Source organism: Pezoporus occidentalis, unplaced genomic scaffold (assembly GCF_034315485.1).
Source record: "Pezoporus occidentalis ecotype Australia unplaced genomic scaffold, CSIRO_AGI_Poc_V1 ctg7, whole genome shotgun sequence".
Classification (NCBI taxonomy): domain Eukaryota; kingdom Metazoa; phylum Chordata; class Aves; order Psittaciformes; family Psittacidae; genus Pezoporus; species Pezoporus occidentalis.
The window spans coordinates 10,155,526-10,179,365 of NW_026916052.1; the positions used below are offsets into that span (position 1 = coordinate 10,155,526).

General features: G+C 39.8%; 1 protein-coding gene across 1 annotated transcript in view; it reads left to right on the top strand.

Moving 5' to 3' along the window:
* Positions 1-23,840, top strand: part of UST (uronyl 2-sulfotransferase) — a 169,740-nt gene that overhangs the window by 43,867 nt on the left and 102,033 nt on the right. Inside the window, exon 2 of the mRNA XM_062641961.1 lies at positions 23,470-23,513. Within this exon, the coding sequence (XP_062497945.1) occupies positions 23,470-23,513 (44 nt within the window). The remainder of the gene's footprint in view (positions 1-23,469; positions 23,514-23,840) is intronic.

Genomic DNA, 23,840 nt, shown 5'->3' on the forward strand with positions numbered 1-23,840 from the left:
TGTTCTTGTGAATGTGCTGTTAAATCAGATGTGATGGGTAACAATTTGGAAAGAAATGTTTTGTCATTTGAAAATACACGACCTGAGGCACAGAAATGATTTTTCTGAATTTAGAGATGATGGTTGCTTCTCACACAAACACCCCAAAAGAAATGATATAGTATCTCTTGCCAGCATTACATGGAAGCTGATGATGTTGTGTAGTGCTTGACTGTCTTACTCAGATGTGTGTGCTTTTGTTACATGAGCATGAACTAATTTCGTATCTTTTGAAACTGGCATGGTACTTTGGAGAAAAAAATAGTCTTAAAATTAGGGTTGAGTTCACCATGGCTGATGGGTATTGTGATATTGTTGTGTGGTTTGAGTATTTTGTTGTGGACTTTGTGATGTATTTACAGTTTCATGGAGGACTTGCATGTCACAAGATGCACATCCCGACCCTTGTGATAACATAGCCTCTTATTCCCATAAAGCTGGAGATTAACAGGATGGCCAGTTTATCAATCCAAGGAAACTTGCCACATTAAAGCTGGAGGAAAGAGAGGCTTAAATGCCTGCGTTTAAATAATGGGATACTACAAATGAGGCTGGATTTGGTTACTTTTATTGGACAGTATAGAGACAACAAAGGAAGCTAATGGGCTCCAGCTGTGCAAAGGGAAGTATTCACGTGGACAGTGCTGGAAGTCTTCTTGCTCTCACTCTCTGCTTGCTGAGATTTGTACTTTGTCTCAGCTTTTTTAGAACAAATACCATGCGAAAAGAAGGTGGATCTAGTGCAAACAAATCCTTTGGTTTATTTTTTTTGTCAGACATTAGAAAAGATTTTTTTTTTTTCAATAAGAAAAGAATAGTCATGGCTTCTGTGCAAGGCACAGCAGCCTGAGACATCTCTGTATGTACAGCCTCTGGAAGAAGAAGGATCTCATGATGCAGAATTTTATGTAGTGCATGTCAGCCAGAGTAGCACTCTTAAAGAGGTGGGAGAAGAGTCTGTAGTCATCTGTTAACAAGTTCATCAGTGCCTGAAAATGTCTGAAATAAATAGATTTTATTTGTATTGAATGAGTGGACAGTATTACTGGATTTTATTGTGTATTGATTAACTGGAGTAAAATCCACTCCCCCTCGCTAAACTGCTTCTCTCTCGATAATAGTAGTAGCAAGCTGCCTCCATTTGAATATATTTTAGCAAGACTATTCCATCTTCCTTCCATGTGCACTGTCTAATACTGCTGTGGGGCTTTGCGGGTGGTCAGGGTATCATGGCTTTCAGTGCATGTTGTCACAAAGTTAATGGGCCACACTGCCTCCTCAGTGTCTTGTAACAGCAATGCTCTGTCCCAGGTGTAGTCCCGATCTGTTGGGATCATGGAAGGTTTTGGAGGGGGTGTTGTAAGTTTGGGTGGTCAGTCACACCTCATAAAGAAAGGCAAAGGAAGCATAAGTTGCCTATGAGACATACTTAAAAATTGGAAAGTTGACACCAGGGCTGTGCTTCCAGAGAAACTGGAGTTGTCATGAGTGACAGCAGGAAGAAGCTACTGGTTATTTCTGCTTTGTTGCATCAGGACTTTCTGTGTATCAATCTCCACGTATCAAAGGTGTGAAACAATAGCTGGAAATATTAGGCAAAGAACCAACTTTTAATTATATGCATTTTTCAAGTTTACCGTTTCATTTTAGTGGCCTTTATATTACCAGGAACAAAAAGAACCTTAATCTACTGAGGAAAAGTCGATAAAATGAGACGGTTGGGAACAAATTAGCACATCATCCATATGCTTAAGATTTTGAGGATAAACAACTACAGAAATTCAGAATATATGAATTAGTAACAGCATGACTGCTGCACATCTTAGTGCAGTAATTCAGCATAATCACATTCCACATTTATTTTGCACACTACTTTTTCTAAGGAGCTATTCAAAACTTGGATTATGCTTTTCGCATCCCGTGATCCTGACATTCAGCAATAATGAGCTCACATAGTTAAATTTTGTACTTAAAAATAACAAAACAAAACCACTGAAGAAGAAAAAAAAAGCCAGCAACCCCCAAACCAAAACTTCTGTTAATTGAATTCAGATGTCCTGTCTGGAGAACGTTTGATTAAACACAAAAATAGGGTACTTTTTGGTTCAGCAAGATGTTCTGTGGGCTTTATTATTAATTTCTTTGTTGTTGTAGAAGTAAGTTTCTTATGTGTACTGAAACTGTCTGGATAGAGCAGTATCAAGCTTTTGTCTGTATGTATTTATTTTGCTTTCCTTTTTTTCCGCTCAGTAAAAAACCAGGCTGTGTTTCCAGCTGTAATTTCTATGTCTAGCTTGAGAGTCTATTTCAAAATAGACGTTCGCTCTTTTCACAAGTCTTTGTAGATTGTAAGACTTTAGAAGGAAAATGCCCAAAGTTGTTCACATACCCTTAAGTCTTTAGATTGCAGAAAATAATGTCATTTATAGAAATTCACATTAACCTTGTTTTTAACATGACTTAATGCCAGAAATGATATCACATAATGAAAATAATGGTTTGGGTGGGGGAAGGAGGTGAGTAAAAGTGAGTGTGTTTAGTTATATTGTGCTATGTGAAGCTGCAGACCATCTGATAGTTAAAATATTGGTGATATTTCGCTCACCATTTTCATGAAAGGTAGTCACCCTTCTTAATTAGCTGTTCTGTTGTCAACCTTGAGAGGTTCCTGAGGGCAGATCAACTGTGCCAACCTGGACAGTCACTGGGTAATGTGGTGTGCCATCAGGACTACTGCCAAGGACCAGGAAGGGAAAATCAGGATATGGCATATACTGAAAGCGTCAGTGATGAATGCCAAGAAGCATAAGTAAAGAAGCTGAAGAAGAGGTGCAGAACTTTGTGTTACATCAGTGATGCAGGGACAGAGGATGGCCTTGGCTTCATCAGGTTCTAGCGTAAGACTGGTCCCAAATGATGCAGAAGGTAGTGGCAGGGTGGGAGAGGAAAGCCTCCTGACAGCTGCACCAGTGCTCTGCTGGAGGCTGGCATTCTTGTTTGTCTCTGCAGTGGGCAGCTCAGTTAGGTCAGCATGTTTGGAGGTGGTTGGAAACTGAATATTCCTTGTCTTCTCATCACCAAAAGGAAGATATATTGGGCAGATTTCTGGAAGCTTTAGATGTGCAAATGACACCAGCTTTGATTCAGGCAGGATGCTTGCCCGATTTCTATGTGTGAAGATTGTTTTACAGACTGCTCTGTTAACTCCAGCAGCCGCTGTTTACATGTGTACATGTATTACATGCTTATTAATGCTCTTCAGTGGCATGTGTACCTTGGCCTGTCCTAATGGCAAGAGGGCTTTTTGCCCTGAAGAGGATTTCTCAGATTAATTACTACCGTGGCTGCCTGTGTGGCCATGGCAAACTCACTGTGGCCACAGGTCTGAGAGTTACTGTAGGACTGTGGTGTTTCTGTGTGGGGCAGAAATTCCTGCCAGGTGCCTGTGGGTGTGGGGGACATTAGGTTTTCCATGGTGGCCTTGCACAACGGTCCCTCGGGGCCAGGCTTGCAAAATGCTCTTGTGGGGCTGCCAGCCAGGCCCCATGTGGTTTGTCTGGCACTGGAGCCCCTGGGGAAGCTGTGACAGGCACTTTGGAGGAGAACTGATAGCTCAGCTTCGCTGGGGACTTCACTTTCTGCGTTGAGTAGGGTGGCAATTGAAGTGCTGAAGGACGGACTGTAAGGCTGAATCGATGCCTACCCGGCTTACATTGTACACTTGCCATGTCTTGCAGACTGTCAGGAAGTTTGTTTTGTATCGCAAGTGGAGTGTATCTGTAGTGCTTGAGCAAAAGCTGTCATATTTACAGTTGGGCTTTGGGGCTTTCCTTTGTTGTTATTGCATTAAAATGACATTCCTAACAGTTGAAGAAGGTGCAGAATTGTTGTGGTTAAACTAGTTACAAGAAGTGTAAACACAATGGAGTATACTGGAAGAGCAGTTTAGCTGGCCTTCTGTTTGATTTGGCAAAATCTCAAATATCCTTGAGTGGTAGTGGTTATTCAACTGTCACTTTGTTTTCTCTCACTGTTTTTTTCCTTGTTGTTGCTGATCAGGTGAATGACCAAACTGGGAGGAGTTTAGGAGTAAGCGGATCAGCAGCAGTAACACAGCTGTTTGGTACGGGATGCTCTCATCACACCACAAGTGTTATTCCTTTAAAGTATTTTGCAGAATAGGGATTTCTGCTAAAGTAAAAGCAAGAGATGAAATGACAGTGTGAATGTACTTGAGTTTCTAAAAGCAGCAGTAGGAAGAGAAAGCAAACAGGTTTCAGTTTCCATAGAAACAAAGAGAGGAAAAAAAAGAATATTTCAAAACAGCTTGTAATTCCTGTGTCTCCTTTCTCACTTTAACACTTAACAGAACTCTGAATTAAGCACCTTATCAGGAGTCCTACTTCCAGAATGGTGTGATTTCAGTTAGGGCTGCAAGAAATGAAAATGCAGTGAAGAATTATATCTCACTTAATAATTTCATATGTGCCACATGGTAGATTTGAAGCGTTCAAAGCTTCATTTGATGATTCAGTCCTAAATTAATTGAAGTTTAAAACCACCATAATGTCTAGTGGCACACAGTTTGCTGTCAATCGGCCATAAAAACATTACTGTTCAAGTGCTTAACATAGTGCATGGAGAAGCTGGAGGGCAACTGCTATGGCCTGGGAACAGTATCATGCAGGTTCAGTGGTCCAGTACTTGGAGGTTGTGCTGAAAGCCTCATACAGAGCAGGTGGTGCAGCATTTTCCAGTCCTGCTTGGAAGGGAAAGCAGTGCTGCTGAAGTGCAGCTTAGGTCTGGCTGCCACGGCTGAATGAGGCAGAGGGAGGCTGCTGCGGGGCGGCACCGGGGGCTCTCTGGTACAGGTGTCCCATGTTTGTGGTGAGGTACAGCTCAGGGCAGGTTTGCAGAAGGCAGAGGGATGACCATGTGCTAGTCACAATGGTTGCTTGTGGTGCTGAGGATGCTGCTGGTTTGTAATGGGGTCTGATTGCTGGATGTGGTTGTGTGTCATTTGGGTGTGCTAGAGTACAGTTAGAAAACTGATAATATTTCATAGAAGCAGACTTTTTTTCACTTCATTTAACCTGCATTCTCCATTATGACATTCTTTGTTGATGAGAATAATAAGATGTTGATAAGGGTAATAAGTATAATTTTTCTCATATACTGCAGCGCTAAGCTGTAATGGCCTATGTACATGTTAAGGAAGGTGTCTAGTAAAGTTCAGTAGGATGGTTTTGTGCAACGTCTGCTTTAATGCCTAGAAAGTGGAGAGTTAACATTTTGATTATATTTGCAAATGATTCTGAAGTAAAGATACTCTAAATGCCAGTAAGGGCAGAGATAAATTTCAGAACAATCTAGAAAAATTAGGTTGACAGTAAATAAGAGATCACTTGGGGGAAAATATGGAACTGGCATAACTGCAGAAAAAAAGTTAAAATGCCAAAATTGCATAATGTTCTGAGTACTAAATAGCACACTAGAAATGAAAGTCAAGTCAAAAACATGTTGCATGCCAGATTGCAACGAAATAAAGAAGATTATAATTTCATCTGTGTGAAAAGTGTTATTTTAGATGTGCAGATATTCTTCCATTTGTAATGGCAGAAATTTTCTAATCACTGAAGACATTGTAACTGGGTTTCTGACATTTCTGTGCTGCCTTTATGAGTTTCCTGAAAAGTGTGAACTGCCTTCACTTATTTCTGTACCAAAACCAAATTTTGAAACTAAAATGCCTGTTTCTCTAAGATTGTTTTAACAGAAACTGTAGCTCCTCCAGGATATTGGTCAGCAGCTGGGAGGAGTAGAGCTGTGTTCCCTTTGTGATCTTTGAGTGACTAAATTATTCCTAGATCTTAGTTATACCATGAAATCGTATTTCCAACATAACTACTTTTTACATACATTGTGTTTTTCCTGTTCTGTCTAGGTGAAGCCGTTGCTGAATAGCAATGTCATATAGAGTCATATAAACACATTAAAGTTCTTGAAGGTTCAGAGTCACTTTTTATTTGTGTATTGTGCACTTATAGATGAATTCATGCTTTGGAAAGGGTGCTTTGACTGTCCGGTATTTTTTGTGTTAATATTGTCAGGATATTGCACAGAAAGTGAAGTGTCAAAATTGTCCACCTTATAACAGCTCAGGTCTGTGCAGGAAATCCCTCTTTCCTTCAGAGGAGAAGCTGTTCTGCATAACCAAAACTTAAATAGCTCAAAGTTTCCACTGATTTCAGCACTGGCTTCCAGCATAAATTATTTTAAAAGTTTATTTGGGTTCTGGTGACCCAAGTATCTGTTCTGCAGAATGGCTGAAAAATGAAATCGGGAGTCCCTAGGTAAATAGTGGTTTTGTTTTGTCTTTTGATTTTGTTTTTTTTTCTTTCTTGTTGTTTGTGGCTAAAGCATCATTATCTAATATGGTGATATATCCTATTTGGTTCTCATGAATCGTCTGCCTTAGCCCCAGCAATGGTATCGATGTTGGCCAGGGTATTGGACTGGCTCTGTTAAATCCACAAGTTGGAGAAGCAATGAGTGAAGTCCCAAAACTCCTTAACAACTGTTCAACTTACTGACATTTGTTTTCTAGTTAATTTCTGATAAAGGACAAGAGGGATCCACATGATGCTGTAACATTTGGTCCACATTTCTTGGGACTCATCTGAATTGCTCTTTTTCTGTCTTAGCTCCCGCAGTAACTTTGAATGTGTTTATGTGCAAATGTGTCCAAATTAAATGTCCAAAGAGCGATAAAACTGGTGAAGGGTCTAGAGCATAAGTCTTAGCAGGAGCAGCTGAGGGAGCTGGGGTTGTTTAGTCTGAGGAGGCTCAGGAGAGACCTTATTGCTCTCTCCAACTACCTGAAAGGAGGTTGTAGCACTGTGGATGTCAGTCTCTTTTCCCACACAGCAAGTGATAGGACAAGAGGAAATGGCCTCAAGTTGCATGAGGAGAGGTTTAGACTGGATATTAGGAAAAACTTCTTCACCGAAAGGACTGTCAAGCATAGGAACAGGCTGCCCAGGGAAGTGGTGGAGTCACCATCCATGGAAGTATCTAGGGGACTTGCAGGGACATGGTTTAGTGGTGGACTTCGCAGTGCTAGGTTAATGGTTGGACTAGATCTTAAAGAACTTTTCCAACTTAAGTGATTCTATGATTCTACAGTCTAAATCAAAGCTTGTGATTCCCAGGAGCTGTGGTTATTGGCAGTTGTGAACACAAGTCTCTCAAACTCAGGAGACATATAACTTAAACAAAGTGGTCCCGCTGTTGCTGGTAGTACTCCCAGACTCAGCAGTGATGGCGGAAGAGGTTGAGGATGTGGCCCAACCCCTTGAAGCAAGGCTGGCATTTTGCATGAGGTCTGGGCTTTTCCATGGATACATATACCTGCAGCAGCCCAGCTGCCAGAGTAGCCAAGGAGACTGCAGCATAGGGCTGAGACTGCAATGTCAGTGATGAGGTGCTGATATCTGTGTTTCTGTTTGTTTTTCCTTCCTCTAAGGAATTCATAAAGGTTGACTTTGGTTAGTTAATAGCTTTCAGTCATGGTACTTAAAATTTGACTAAACTTTCAGCAAGTGCCATGAGAATACATAGTGAAAATGTATCCTGTCATTCAGCTGCCTAATAAAAAGGGAGAGTATCCTCCAAACTATGGTTTGTTGAGTGCTAGAAAGCAGCAGAAAGCCCTGAAATCTTTTCCATGACTGAAGGTGGCAGAAGAGGGTATGCTGAGCCTGCTGGCATCCTTCCCAGCCCAAGCAGAAACATAGTAGTTTAAATATGACAGGATAAGTCAAGTACAAAGTTGCTTTTCTTCCCATGAAGATTATATGTAGAATAATCTATGATTCCATTATAATAAGGACAGCGTGTGCACTGGTTTCCTTGTGATTTTTCCTGTGATTCATGCACCAGGCCGTTTGTTTTAAAAGATGGTAACCCAACTACTCTGGTTTCAACTCAGGGTGGTATGTAGGAGTCTGCATCTTGCTGTAAAATTGTGTAGTTTTATATAAGCCTCATATAGCTGCCTTTGCAAAATCCTGTTTGTGCTCACTCACCACATGTTCCAGCTGACGGCACTGTATTTATGCCTCTTCCTTACAGTTTCCATGAGTTAAAATAGCAGCATATTTCATGGTTTCTTAGAAACTAAATGCAGTTCTTATTTACATGTCAAAGAAAGAGTAAAAAAAATGTGAAAGTATGTAAAGTCCTGGACTTATATGAATAATAAACTCTTAGTGATGTTGGAAACTTGATGTATTTAGTTGATTGTGAAGTTAGTGAGTGCTGGGCCCTACGTGAGCACGTTACAAGACTTATTACCTTCTTTCCAAAGAGGTGCTAGTCTGAAGGCTTAATCCTGCAAGCATTACTGGTGTAAACTTGTTTCATCAGTTGCTCTCATGGCTTTCCAATAACCATCATACTAAAATAACCCTTTGCAGGGCTTTTAGATCAGTTTACTTCTATAATGGCTCTTTATGGAATTATGTCAAACAGTGATCTGGATTCTAAGATGACTGAAAAAAATTGTTAATGTTTGAGGTGTGTCCTTGTTTTGGCTGGGCTAGGGTTAATTTTCTTCCTAGTAGCTGGTACAGTGCTGGTTTTGGATTTAGTATGAGAATAATGTTGATAACACACTGTTTTAGTTGTTGCTGAGCAGTGCTCAGAAGTCAAGGACTTCTCAGCTTCTACCACCACCCCACCAGTGAGCAGGCTGGGAGTGCACAAGAAGCTGGAAAGGGGCACAGCTGGGACAGCTTACCCCAGCTGACCAAAGGGATATCACACACTGCATGGTCTCATGCTCAGCAATAAACTGGGGGGAAAGCTGGCTGACACCACTGCTTGGGAGCTGGCTGGGCATCGGTAGGTGGGTGGTGAGCAATTGCATTACACATCTCTTGTTTTGCATATTCTTTTATCATCCCCCCCCCCCCCTTGCTTTCCTATTAAACTTTGTCTCAACTCACAGATTTACTTTTTTTTCCAAAATTCTCTCCCCCATCCCACTCGGGAAGGAGGGGTGGGAGAGGTGGAGCAGAGCAAGTGAGTGGCTCTGTGTGTGTAGCTGCCTGACGGGTTAAATCATAACAGCGTAACACTGTTTTGTCTTACCTTAAGGAAGGATTGCGAGGAAGGGAGGAAAACTGCCTGGCATGGGAGTAGGAGCTCTGGACCCAGTTGAGTAATTTGAGGCACTTTATTGCTTGTGCCTTGGCTGGGAACTCACATTTCAGCCTGAGTAAATACTCCGGTGTCTTCTGACATATAAATTTTGGTAATCCCAGTGCCATGGTATTTTGTCAAGGTTTGTACTGCAGTTTTCCCTCCTTAAGGTCCCATTTTCAGCTTCTTAATCTTCAGTAGTTTGGACTGGTATATTTTCAGTGCCAGAAGTCTGTCTCAGGCTGATTTTTTTATTCATTTAACGATTTGGTTTAATTTAAGTAAAACATAATGCACTGCTTTGAGAAGGCAGCCAGGGGAATCGCATTGTTTCTTAGTGTTTGACAAAAGTAAGTTCTGGCAGGTTCTTTCTTGATTAGTAAATAATGTAATAATGTAATACAGTGGAAACTGCTGTGGGAAACAAGAAGAAAACAGTGGAGACCTCTTAAACAGCTTGTGTGAAGTTGCAGCGGCAGCAGAGAGGAGGTATTTTCACAGCTGTATTTTGTTTGGAGTTAGGGGAGCTGAGGAGCTGACACTTTGGCTGACCATAGCATGAGAGCTGCTGATAGCCGATCCATAAGGATGTCGAGGCCTGGAACAAAATGACTTGTGGTAGGAAGTCTGAGGTGAATTTTTGAAGGCTAAAGAGGAAAATAATGCTACAAAAGTCCTGACACGTGTCCCAAAGCCTAGAGCATTGTAGGGCCAAATACTGAAACCCTGAGCAATCTGCTACAACCATTGTCAAAAGGTTATTTTGTGTTCATAGTAGAGGAGCAAATTGAATGTGTCTGCTGCTGTGACAGTGCTGCTCAGTTGAATGGGCTCCTTTAAAGTGTGAAGGCTGCATTGAGATTGAAACAAATTTGGTTTTGGCATTATACTGATTTTTGGGTGTTGTTTGAAATAGAGTCCCTTTCCCACAGGAGTCCATTTGAAGGGAAGTTCAGTATTGATCAGAAAGTACCCTTTGTCTTTGGATCAGAGGTCAGGGCAATCCACAGAAGTGTTAGATTCTCCGTGAGTAACTAATACTGGTACTAGGCGCCGTCTACATTGTTGTCTGTCTGTCCTGATAATTTTTACATGGCAGACCATTGTTTCTGTGTCTGGAGATGATAGTCCGATTCTCAGATTAGATTTTTCTATCATGATTGGTGACCAAATGTAATATTTCTGAGAAACATAGTGTGTAATACAGAATAAAGAATGAAGAATTGCATTTTTCGTGTATCTGAATGTTAATTTCAGTATGCTGCAATTTCTTTATTCTGTATCTCAGCCAAGGTTGATGGAAATTTGTACAAATGAAATACTGTCACTGAAATGACCTTGTGAAATGTTGTAGAATTACACCACTCTACCTGCTATATGATTAGAACAAAAAGCCTATTCTCACTTTTCAGCAAAAGTTTAAAAGTATTGCTATAAAGCTGTAGCATTAAAAAAAGCATCGTTACTTTTACAGTGAAGTCTGTTAGGCATGTCCTAAAAATAATACACCGCCTAGTAATAAAATGCAATAATACACCTAAGTTATACTATCCTCTAGTATGTGCCAATATGAATAACTTTGGTTTAACTTTTTTAAACAGCTAAGTTCATATTGGTTAAGAGTCACTCAACCATTCAAGCAAAGCAGAGATTGTTGCTGATACAGATTTATATAGCTATATGTAGACAGAGCAAAAATAAATTCTAGTGCATGTGTACTCTGCGAAGCTCAATTTAGATAATGGCTACTGTATTGTTACAGTCTACACAGCACAGATGTTTTTCATATATTTTAAGATGTCTCTTGTAAGAAGCATGGTCTGCAGGAGGGCTGGTGAGTGGCGGTTAGAGATCTATTAAACTGCCACATCTTAGTGGTGACATCCTGATGTGGTTCTCCAAGCTAAATAAAACACAGGAAAATGATATAAAAAGAAAGAGCACGCCTCAGTAATTGTTACCAGTAGTGAATGTTTGCATCTCAGCGTTCATGAGTGCGGTCAAAGCGCCCAAGAGCACTACCAAATAAACAGTTATCCGAATGAGTTAAAATGCATTTTAGACATTAGTAGTACCTTAATTGAGTTGAACTCCTCAGCAGTTAGGTTAGTTGTATATATAGAAAGTACATATCTTTCTGGGACAGGTGGAAAGCATGAGAGAAATAATGCCAATTTGAAGAATTGTGCTGAGATTGATGAAACCTGGACTGCTTGTGTGGTTGTATGACATTGCATAAGGTGTAGTTATCTTTTTGACATAAATATGTTAACCTATAACCTGTTATTGCTGATGTTTTCAAGACACTGCTTTAGTCATTGAAGAGCTTACGGTTGGAATCAGTTAATACATCTGAAAACTCTTCATATGTCTGTTATTTTTCCAAATGTTTTCACTGAAACTTTGGAAAATTGAAAGCATATCAAATGCTTGATAGGTAATAGCCATATTTTTGCTGTTTACAATATGGGAAAAACCATCACTACATACTTATATTTGCTGCTGGATACATTTATGAATTGATGAAAGTTGTAAGGGTTGTGTTGTCTCTTCCATACAGGTAAGCTTTGTATATGCACAGTGGGTCTTAGGCTTCGGTAATAACAGCATTAGATTTTGAAAAGCAAAAGCTTTTATAGCAGTACATTCAGTTATTTTTTTGTAGGGTTTTCTACAGAAAGTTTACAAATGAATCTTAAAAAGTCATGTACAAAAATGGGTATGAATCTTGTTAATGATCATGAGAAATGAGGCAGAAGGCAGCAGGAAAAGTCATCTTTCTAGAAATCGTGATGTTTGTTCTGGTACTTGCACTGCTTTGTAAAAGAAAACTCTTTCAAAGACACTTGAGTTTTAAGTTGTCTGTTCTGTGTACTGATTCTTTCTCAATGAAGGCTAAATTATGAAGTAGAAGTTATGTATTGCAAGGGGTTGGAATGACAGGAATGGGGTTAATCCTGTCCTTTAATAGTTGCAGGAGATCAAAGGGTGCTGTAATGGCAGGGCAGGTTTAAACCAAGGCCAGTGCTTTGTGGTTGATAGATCTTGCCTCTTAGTTTTAAACATGCAATTTCTATATAGAAGTTCCTGAAATATAGAACACTTGCACTGAGAAGTCTTTTCATGACTCAAATGCATCCGTTTGAGACAGGGGTAGAATAGAGTTAAAATGTCTTCATGAACAAAAGCCAGTAACTGTATATTGTGAAAATTGAGCAGTTTGGCCAGAGCATTTATAGTAATGGAAAATATTTGTATTAAATCATATTGAAGTCTAAAATAAATATCTGAAGAGTTAGAATTTTTTTTGTAATTCAGATTAATAAAAATTTATGCTAATGTGTCCTAAAGAAGAAATAGCTCAGGTACATTATGTTCCTTATCTGACCTACTTACATGTTCTGTTTTGCAGTTATAAGCTTCTAACAGACCTTGGCAAGAAGTGCTACTTCCAGTTTTGTGCCTTTTAAGCCTTTTGAGGATGGGAAGCTAATAATGGTTAAACAGGTTGTGATTTTCTTAATTACTTTTTTTTTTATCTTCGGAGAAGAAAGCAATATAATGATAGCCACTTCTTACGTAGAGTGCTCTTGCTTTTCCAGAGCTTTGTAAGTATAGTGAAGAGTTTTACAGTGATTCTCATGTGGCACAAAAAAAAACGGTAGAAGAGGAAAATGAGATAGACTTGTAAAAAGTTTTTTTTACTTTCAGTCATTCTATTTGAGATCAGATAGAAAAAGAACCTGAACTGTGAAGAAAGTAGAAAGCTGTGCAGACAGAGTTCAAGCCTGCAGGCTTCCTCATATGGGGGGTCCATTATTGTAAATGCAGCTGCCTCTAAAGAAGTGTGACAAAATCATAGCAACCGTATGACTCAAGCGATGTTGCGAAAAGCACATGCAAGGAAAACCCGTTTGGCTTTATCATTATACAAACATGAATAATTCTTTAGAGCTTTATATGACCAGTTGGCTGTGAAGTGTGTTCAATCCTTCTCTGCTAGGAAGGTGCTGCTGGGGTCAGCCCACAGACCTAGGCATCTTCTCGGAAATGTTCCTCGAGGGACAGGAGCTTCAAACCAAATGCCCAACAAACGACCCTTTCTGGATAGCATTTGCAGTGTAGTACTTAGTAATACTAATAATAGTAATAAACTTCTTCCTTGACCAACTGGTGACTTGCCAGCTGTGTGTTTTCCAGAATTCATTGACCTGCTGTTTTCCAAGATTGCCTGTGCTGGGGGGGAAGTGTAGTGTATCTGAAACTATCTGTAGAAATGCAGTGGACAGGAATAAACCCTGCAAGTTGGGTTAGGTTTATATAATAAAATCCTTGTCCCTGGAAAATCGTCATGCAAAAAAAGCAGAGCTCTGATGTCTGGTATGGATGTAATAGGAAACTCTTGAGACTGGTATCATCTGAGAAGGTGTCTGGTCAGATACAGATTCCCTGGAGCTTGGAGCCTGAAAAGCAGAGTTAAGTGAGACTAAGAGGCCTCACACGTGACAGGGTCTTCATTGAAGCTTCATCATTATGTCCTTTGTCCAGCCCTCAACATCACCTTCAAATTGTTGTCACTTCGGTAAGGTGAGCCTTTTAGAGAGAAGGCTTATCTGTGGAGCTGCAGTCCTGTATTTCACATGCGCAGAGAGAGTTCTCCTGCCCTTGGTGTGCTGCTCTCTGTGCAGGGGAGAGCGTGCACCTTGAAAGGGGAAATGTCATGGTCCTGCCATCATCTTTTTTCCCACGGTGTTCCTTCCTTTGTATCATGTGTTCCACAGGGTAGAAGCAAGAAACATTTCTCTGAAGGCAAACGGCCTGCAGATACTGTCACACCTGTCTATCACTTGGGAGGAAAACAAGGAAACAGAGTAACCCTAAGCTTTAAAAAGTTTCTTCATATGATAGTTGATTAAAACAGTCTTCTTGCCAAGCTTGTGAAGCTATAAGCTTTCACAGAGTGCTCAGACTGATGCAAAGGAAGGGAATTGGTATTCACCTCCCATCATCTTTCCCCATGCTCTTTTCTGCAGTTTCCCCTATGTTTCCGTTCTGCTTTTATGAAGGTGTTGCTCTTAGGCGAGTTGAAATTTCTATGCTTGTTTTTATTGAATTGCATCTTGTGTTTTCAGACCGTTTCTTTAACTAATCATTGTATTTCTATGTTGGCCCTGGAGTTTCAGCACGTCAGATCCCTTCATTTGGTACTGTTATCAAATGTAATACCAGTTCTCTGTAATGCATTTCTTCAGGTCATGAGTGAGAATTTTGAGTGATGGGACCTAGAGCAACAGCCAGGGGAAGTCTGCTTAATTTAAAAGAAAAAAATAATAAATAATTAAAGACAGCAGGGCTGGAATAGGAGCTGGTGTAATTTGCCTGTCTATTCTAAAGCTGCCTGGCAGCACCTGGATCATTCCTGCCAGATGCCTAATCCACTCTTGGTGATCTCCATTAGCGGCCAGTCCTCATCCCCCTGATTTTCTGACACGTTTTTCTGTTTCCAGTTTGAGTGTTGGTTTTTGCTAACTACTTTCAGAGTATTGTTTTTCAGCCAGATTTTCACTCATTCCTTCCCTCTTAATTCTCTGAGATAGTTGTTAATGCAGCCTGCCACAGGCAGTTTCCAGAATACGTTACCTGGATGTCATTAAGTCTAGCTTATTTCCACATGTCAGATGTTTCTAACGACTCTCTAATTTGCTATTTTCTGTGCTACACTGATCGTTTTTGTATTCAGCCATTATAATTTAACACAGTTTCCAGTATTACTGTCATGTTAGCCAGTTAGAAAATGAAGTAGGAGACCAGTCTTTGTGTGACTTCACTGGGTGGCATTTCAGCAGCCAAACTATGAGCTTTTCACAACTTTCCCCCTAAATGTTGAAGAGCTTCATTTGCAGGAAAATAACACAGGTATTTACAGAATAGCTGACATGCTTTGTGGCAGAAAGGATAAAAATATTCAGGGGGTGGGGAGGGGAGCAAGACCCCATATTTAACCAGCATCTGCTTGCTGTGTGATACTAGAAAGCAGAATTTGAGAACCGGCTGAAAAGCAGAGTGAGGATAGAGAACAGATTAAGGGGGATTGAAGTGAATTTAGTAAAGAGCTACCTGGCTTCAGAGATAGGTCTCAGTGTTTGTTCTTATTGCAAAACACATTTGAATAAAATTTGGCTTAATGGCACTTTCTGTGTTTTGGCCATTAGGTTTTCTCTGCACTGTCTTAATGGAATGCAGGAAAATACTTGTTGAAGCTGGTTTTATTAGTTGATTTCCCCTGTCCCTTTCCCCCCCTTCCCCAGTTGTAATAAAGCAGTTTATTGAAAAAGAAACAATAAAATGAAACACCTGTCTACACTGTGAAATGCTTGTTAGCTTTATGTATATGGTGCGTTGAAGCAAGGCTTAACCACACAATTCAGAGAGAATCTGTGATTTTTGAGTAGCTTTGTCTTCTGGGTTCTCCTCTCTCTGCAGGAGGAGGGCCATACCTAATACGGATCTTCCCCTGTCCTGCCCACACCTCTCTGCTTTGCATGCCAGACCCAGGAGGACAGCAGTCAGCCTCTCACCAGGGGTAACTGGGCAGGCAGTGTGCTGCTGTTAGGTGCAGAAAGGATGACTGAACCTGCAGATACCTCTGAGAAGGGCGGGGAAAATTTTAGAGGAGTAGAAAGGGGCTAAGAACAAGCAACGCAGAGGATAAGTGCTGTTTGTAGGTACGTTCGGCTAGGGCCAGTATAGATTGGGCCATGAAGACTTCTGGATATTAAAGGCAGGTACAAGTAAAAAGCTGGTGTGAACTGGTCATGGAAGACTTCCAGAACGAAGATTAGATTGTCTGACAATTAGGGGTTAGGAAAAATCTCCCTGCAAGAATTTTGGAGCAAAATATTCCTCTGCTTGATATGTATATAGGACAAATACATAATGTGGCTGCTTGTAGCAGGAAGATCATGAACGCTGTGATGTCAGACCACCTAGGTCTGTTTTTGTTTGTAAGAGGGAAGGATTTTTCTACTTATTTGAGAGCAGTTTTAGCCAAGAGCCAAGTTGCTCAGTTTTTAGGTTCAATTTCATATAGCCAACATCTCTAAATATTTATTAAAATGGGTCTTTAATCTCATAGAATTATAGGCTGGAAAGCCTGTCATTGGAGGGTAGAAGTAAAAACAAAAAGCCCTAGGAATACCACCAATAAACCCAATGTCTGCGGTACTTCCATCATGTTGCTTGCTCTAGATCACATGATTTGGGTAGACGGGATCACATCAGAACTTTTGGCTTTTTTTTTTTGGTTAGTTGAACTAAACCTCTGAAAGTTTTGGACTTCTTATTTAGGAATTATAGTTATACATTTAAATACGTTTAAATGTAGCAAATAAAGTTAATGTGGATGTTTTTTCTAAGAAATTGATCTATAGAACAAGTTAACACTCTAGTCTTCAGTATATTAAGAGCATGTAAGCATATAAATAGGAACACTAATAGATTTGGGCAAACTAAGTATACAGAAAGTCAGTATTATTTAATATCTGTTTTCATAAAGGTATTTTTCTTCATTTAGAATCTTTCTCTGATGTATTTTCTGCGCTGGTTTAGAACCTACTGTAGACCCTACTGTTAATTGAAACCCTTTGTATCTGTATTCTAGTGGTACTTTGATATAGATGACATATGGAGAATTACCAGAAAATTTTCAAAAACCGTACTTACGTGTGCCAGTTTCTCTCCTAATTGTGTTAAAGTACGAAACTGATAGGTAAACAAATGTGAATTATAACTTAATGAAGTTTCCAGAGTTCATTTCACTGGCTAATAAAGCTAAATAGAATTTTTGTCATATTCCAGCTTCTTTGCTTCATTATATGCAGTAATGTAGGGTGAACTAAATGTGTGGGTTTGGTTTTGGGTTCTTTTGGTATTTACGATTTAAAAGATCAAGAATAACCAAAATGTTTTAAAAGGCAAGAAGGGAAGCAGAAAAATCCATTTTGGAATGCTTTTGGGTTTGTTTGTTGTTTTTAAAAAAAAAGCTTATTCTTTTTTTTTTTATGGTCAAAATGAAAATTTTGACAGTCATCCACAAAGGAAACCAATTGTAGGTACAGAGCCTTTAACTATGATGGGAGAAGTTGCAGTAAGTCACTTCGTGTTCCGGTGCAGATTGGTCAGTGGAGTTTTGCAGTGTTTTGCAATGTTAATCTCTGCACACCTCTGAAACTGTTCCCTCTGTTAAAGCTAAAATGGCTATGCTGACCTCAGCAATAGCTGGGTTTTCCTTTCAGGCTGGGTATGAGCTGAACAGTTGTTCTGCTGAGCTGCTAGTTTTTAAGTTGTAGTCCCTAGCCCCCTTCCTGCCTTTGGACCACAGAGGGCTCCGTGGCATGATGACTAAGAACATCTTATTATTGCAGATGTTTAAAAATCAGTGCATTTTCTAAGGAAGTCAACTGTTACACACATATAAAATGCAGGATGCTGAGAATAAACTGCAGAAACCACCCCCAGTTATTGTTTCTGGCAGTCCTGTCTGGTCTGGATATGTTTTGCCAGCCACGGGCATCGTGTTCTAGTTAACACTCTTACTGGTGGCATCTCCCCAGTGTTTTCTGTAGCGGGAAATTATTTTTGGTGGAAAGAGCAAGGAAATTGCATAGAATAAAATGATAACGAGCACTGGGGAGCCATGAACTGATTTCAGTGTGGCTGGTTTTCCAGTTTCTTGCTTAAACAATTTTTTGTCTGGAAGCAGAGCAGAACTGAACCTTATTCACTGGTACTTTTGTTTATTTTGAAGGTGCACTTCTTAATGATTAGGGGTGCTTGGTGGGGAAGTTGTTCTTCAAAGCCTTGATTTCCAGACTGGAAGACTCATCAGACAACTATTAGACTGTTCGTTTCCATTAGAAGTCAGATGATCTAAGTGATGGTATGTCGGTAAAGGCTGCATTGGCAGCTGGAAGTTTGCAGTGATGACCAAGTGAAGAGAACAAAGCAGGATTTTCAGAAGACACATTGAATTTGGCAGTAATTGGATCCCAGCTCCCTTAGACTGCTGCTTGTGATTCCCAACAAGGGAAAACGCTGCTCCAGGAAAACAGTCAAAACAGCACATTTTCCATGTTGGCTTTCTCCCCTCATCTCTACTCAGTTCTTTCTGCATGATATCTAAGTTGTTCTAATGGAGTGATCCTGTTTCAGTTGCTATCTAAGGGTCCTTAGTTCATACATAAGTTCATTCACCACCTCTTCCCGTACTCCCCAGTCATTTTTTGGAAAGTTTTTGTTCCAAGATTGCAGTTATTCTTGTTTTCCGTGGTTCTGAACTGGACACAGTAATATTTGTCCTTTAATCCTGGTGGCTGACCATCATTCTCTGTATAAACTTGGCTTGCTTCAAGCAAAACCCCCACACTTAAATGATTCCAAGAAAAAGGGAACATAACCACAAGGTTTCCCCAAGGATTTTGCATACAGCTGATTCACTTAACCTCAAAGATAATAAATTATAGAAAAATTGGACTGCTTCCACGCATTCACCATGTTCTGTAATAAAGCTAAATTCCTTTTTTTTTTTAGTTTTTTTTTTTTTCTCTCCTGACAGAGATTGGAGGAGGCTATGCTCAAGTGTGCTCTTTGAACATGTTTGTGGAATGCATAATACCCCTGTTCTGAGACTAATTTATTCTGACTTGTTTCTAATGCTTTAGACTTTCACACTATTACAGGAAGACAGAACATGCAAGAAAGAAACATTTTTTTTTTAAAGAATAAACACCACTCTACAGGGAGGAGAAAAAGTACTTCTAGAAGTGTCTTAGGCAGCAGACAAGCAACGATGTCTTTACTAAGTTTTTCTAAGCTTCATTAAAGGACTGCAGAGAAGTCATCCTAATAATGTAATGACATCTGTTGCTTTGGGCAATGGACTAGATTCTTAATGAGGAAAGATGACCTATCGCTTTATCATTTCCATGACAGAAAGCCTTTTTTCTTCTTGTGGCACTTAGTCGTGTCAAACACATGCAATCTGTACCAGAGCTTAAAAAAGCTGCATAATAATGTTCTCCATCTTAGATAAACTTGTCATGTTGATGTAATTAAGTGCTTGAACTTATGAACAGTGGTTTTGGTGCTTGTTGTATTCATTAAGTTCCTGATTTTCACTGTGCAGCTCTTTTTCTTGTATTGTTTTGTCATCTCTTTCTAGGCAGTAGTTCATAGATTGGCTTTACTTTGGTATTTCTCTGTTGTTGCAAATACATAATGCTGAATTTTTCTTTTGTTTTTAAACTAAACTAGTCTGATATGTATTCTCTATGTATGAAAGTGGCAAAGAGAAATAAAACCCCCATTTTCAAGAAGGGGAAAATGGATGACCTGGGGAATTACAGACCAGTCAGTCTCACCTCTGTGCCTGGCAAAATCTTGGAGCAGATTCTCCTGGAAGGCATGCTAAGGCACATGAAAAACAACAAGGTGCTTGGTGACAGCCAGCATGGCTTCACTAAGTGGAAATCCTGCCTGACCAATTTGGTGGCCTTCTATGATGGGGCTACAGAACTGATGGACAGGGGTAGAGCAGTTGATGTCATCTACCTGGACTTGTGTAAAGCGTTCGACACTGTCCCACACAACATCCTTGTCTCTAAATTGGAGAGACATCAATTTGATGGATGGACCACTCCGTGGATAAAGACAAAGAGTTGTGATAAAGAACTGGCTGGATGGCCGCACTGACATGGAAAGAGTTGTGGTCAAGCTGTGTGGCTCAATGTCCGGCTGGAGACCAGTAACAAGTGGTGTCCCTCAGAGAAGAGATCAGAGCAGCCCTGTGGAGAAGGACTTGGGGGTGTTGGTTGATGGGAAAATGAACCGGTCTTGTTCAACATCTTCGTCGCTGACATGGACAGTGGGATTGAGTGCGCCCTCAGCAAGTTTGCCGATGACACCAAGCTGTGTGGTTGGAACTAGATGATCTTAAGGTCCTTTCCAACCCTAACGATTCTATGATTCTATGATCCTGTCTTAAGCTCATGGGATCTGTAAATACCCAAATCGGGAATCATGCTTAATAAGCTTTTCTTGGTCTCTTCTTGTGTTAGAAAGTGATCATCTTTCCTGAAGGTTTTCTGCAGAAAGATTCTGACCTAGGTGCATGTTTTCCCGGATATTTCTGCATGCATTAGGGCTCCTGTAGCGTGGCCGTTGTTTTGCAAGCAGGATGGAAGCAAGCCCAATTCAATGATGCGATGAGCAGTGAGAGCACGTGCAGGGCTTTCTGGGGTTAAGGATCTGGCCAGTGTACCCCACAGCCAGCTGCTCCACTCTATCACAGCTGGATTTATTGAGCTATTGTAGTGGTCTTTAACTTAGGGTAGGTATGAATCATACAGCAAAAGGTTTTGCTTTTATTACTGAAAGAAAACAAATACTTATTTTAAACTTAAACACAGAAGGATTGAGACTATTGAATTGGTGTGGCATGCTGGGTATGCTGAGAAGCTCTGCTTCATATGCCTGAAGGAGACCTGGCAGGAGAAGGGAGCTAGCTGAGTACATGGCATTTAGGGCAGCGTAAGGATGTCGGAAATGTGTGCAGCTTTCCTTCCTCTGCTCTTAATTTGCAAGTTATTCTGACAGTGTTTCAAATCAGTACTCCTTAATTTCTGTGATCGCTTTTATCTGTCTGGCAATTTGCTTATACCACTGTTAGTTGTTTCTGGATTTGAGCAAGCAACTATCATGAAAAAGACCTTTTATAAAATGGGCCAATGGTGTAGTATTTAACTGGTAACTAGCAACTTTCTGAGAACAGAAATCAAACCTATAGGGTAAATGTTCAAGGACAGGGATATTTTGATGTAATTTCAAACATTAAAAAACAAAAAGGAAGGAAAATGCAATACATGTGCTAATAATATAGGTTACTGATACAGAAATGTGAAATTGCTTCAGTTATTGGCTCCTTAATTTTAAAGAATATCTCAAAAAGGTGTCTGTAATATGGCTCAGACACTTTTGACACTGCTGTATAAGATAGTGTAAACTATGACTGTGATGATCTGTTTCCTCAAGAAAAGGTGGTAATTCAAATCCTTCTCTACAGATAAATGAGCCATTCCTAAACATATAGTTTATATATATGTATGTATATATGTAGTTAATATTCCTTTTTATTAGGTAAGTAAAAACTGCCTGGGTTTTGGGGAGATGAGGAAAAAATGAGTGTTAATGTATCTCTCTTAATACTGATTATAAAACTCAGAGTTTTGTTACTCCTTTTTAACAAATAAATAGTTTTCATACAGTGTTTATGGCATTTCTAATGTGTTAACTGCTTTAGACCACAAACATGCTTTTTAGCAAGCATCACTTATTCTAGCATGGAACAAGATGAAACAGTTTTCCTAACACAGTGAGAAAACCATAAGAGTTATTTTATCAACAACAGTGGCAGTATTGTTTAATTACAAAGAGAAGGAAGTTGCTATGAGCGATACAGTAACAGCCTCATCTACAGGGAAGTTAAATTCTGAATGAATATGAAAGGAGAGGTACCAAGAGCTTTCCTTGCCTCCCTCCCAGGTGTAACTGGGTTTTCCTGAAATGCTTACTTTCAAGTCCCTATCACTGTGCATGGAGAAGCTACCTTATTGGAAAGCCATACATAATTCTGTTAGCAGTCTGGGAACTGAATCACTTTCTTGGCAATTAGAATTGGATCAGAGGAATGGATAATAGAGATTATCCCTGGATGTAGGGAATCAGCCATATTATCTATGGCATTAAAATAATCAACAGGGTTGTTCAAAGGATGGGTATTTATGTCAGCTGTATAGAAATAAGAGTTTCTGGTAAGCTTCAGAAGATGATTCATGTTCTGAGATGACCATCAAAAGGTCATCTCAAGACATGTTGAGGCTTTTGTAGTTGTGCAAACTCTTCCAAGATCAAGGTACATACATCTGCAGAAGAACAAGTTTGGGGTATTGGGGCTTACCTTTTTATTTTACATGGAAATTCATCACATTCACACATACAGACTTCCCCTTCCTGCCTTCTGGATCCAGAAATCTCTTTTTAATTCTGGCACTCCGAAAACCAAGGTGACTCAGTGTCCATTAGCCAGATTGACAATCGAAAAGCTGTTTGGGGTGAAATTATGTCTTACTCCCACTAGCCTGTGTTGCCCCGGAGGCAATATCTACTGCCCATTAAAAACCCCAGGGGCGGAGACGCTCAGAAGTGGGATGTGATTTTTGCAGTCCTCCTCCATGTGAGTTTTGGATATCTAGCAGGCACTTGTACAAATGGTTCTTATGCTCTGTACTGATGTAAGGTTAGAGCAGGGGTATTTTTGTTGCTTTTGGTAGGAGAATGACTGGAAGGAGAGGCATGTGCGGCCTGAGGGGAACTTTCAGACTGGCTGCAAGGTATCATCTTCTGCTTCTTTCTGTTGGGAAAGCTCACGATTAAGAAGGATTCAAGAAGAACAGTTGCACGGAAGTTAGCCTATGGGTGTGTGTGGGAGGGTGTATTGTATATGTCAGTGTATGTTTGTTAGTAATGGGTAAAAAGAAATTGTTGCCTTTTCTATTGTAGCCAACTAAGAATGGATCACATAAAAATTTTAGGAGCTTTTTTAATTTTTTTCCTGAAGCTTTTCATCAGAATTAAAAGAGATGCTGGAAAGGGCAGGTGTAACTACAGCAGAATACCTCTCTCATTTGATCAGGGCTGTTTGGGAGCAAAGAACTAACTTGGAGGTTGGGAAAAATACGTGTTAGGAGATAGGTGAATGCTTGTGAACTCCATCAGACCAAAATCTGATTAAGGCCTTTGAAGCTTCATTATTTAAGAAATCTCTTTGAAGTTCACTATGCTCACTTGCTTAATATATACAAGGATGCAGGTGATAGTTTTTGTCATGCAAATAATTGAATGCCATGTTATTTAATTAAAGTTGCCTTGGCACATTTATTTTTTTTCTAAAATAACAATGTGCATCTAATCTATTAGCACAAATGTGGCCAAAATGAATTAGTTTTGGTTTTCTCTTGTTAATCAGAAAGTAAAGCAGAGGGTATTTATTTTCCTTGAATTAGTCAACACCAGAGAACCAGTGAGATAGGGATACACTGGCTCCATGAATTGGCAAGTTTTGAAGTTGCATTTGATGGCTTTTGTTTATCTCAATTCTTCTGCTTTTTGTAGGAAATTCCACTTACTTGGATGACCACGGACCACTCCCCCAAAAGGTGAGCTGCTGTTATTTTACTTTTTTACTGTTACTTGCTTTTTTCTTGCTTTTCTTTGGGTTTGTTTTTTTAACTAATTATATGTTTACTTGTGTGCAAAGCAACTGTGAGTTTACACTAGTCAATACTACTTGGCCCTTCTAACTCTTTTCCCCCCAATGTTTTCAGGCATTTGTAAGTAACTTGGGTTAAATCTCTGTGTGATTAAACTAATGGCATTTTTGTCACTGAGTCAAGGAGAGGCAGGATTTTAGTGATGTTTTGTCTGTCAGCACATTAATGCACAAACAAGACATAGCGGTTGGAGTTAATAAGGCAAGTGAAGAT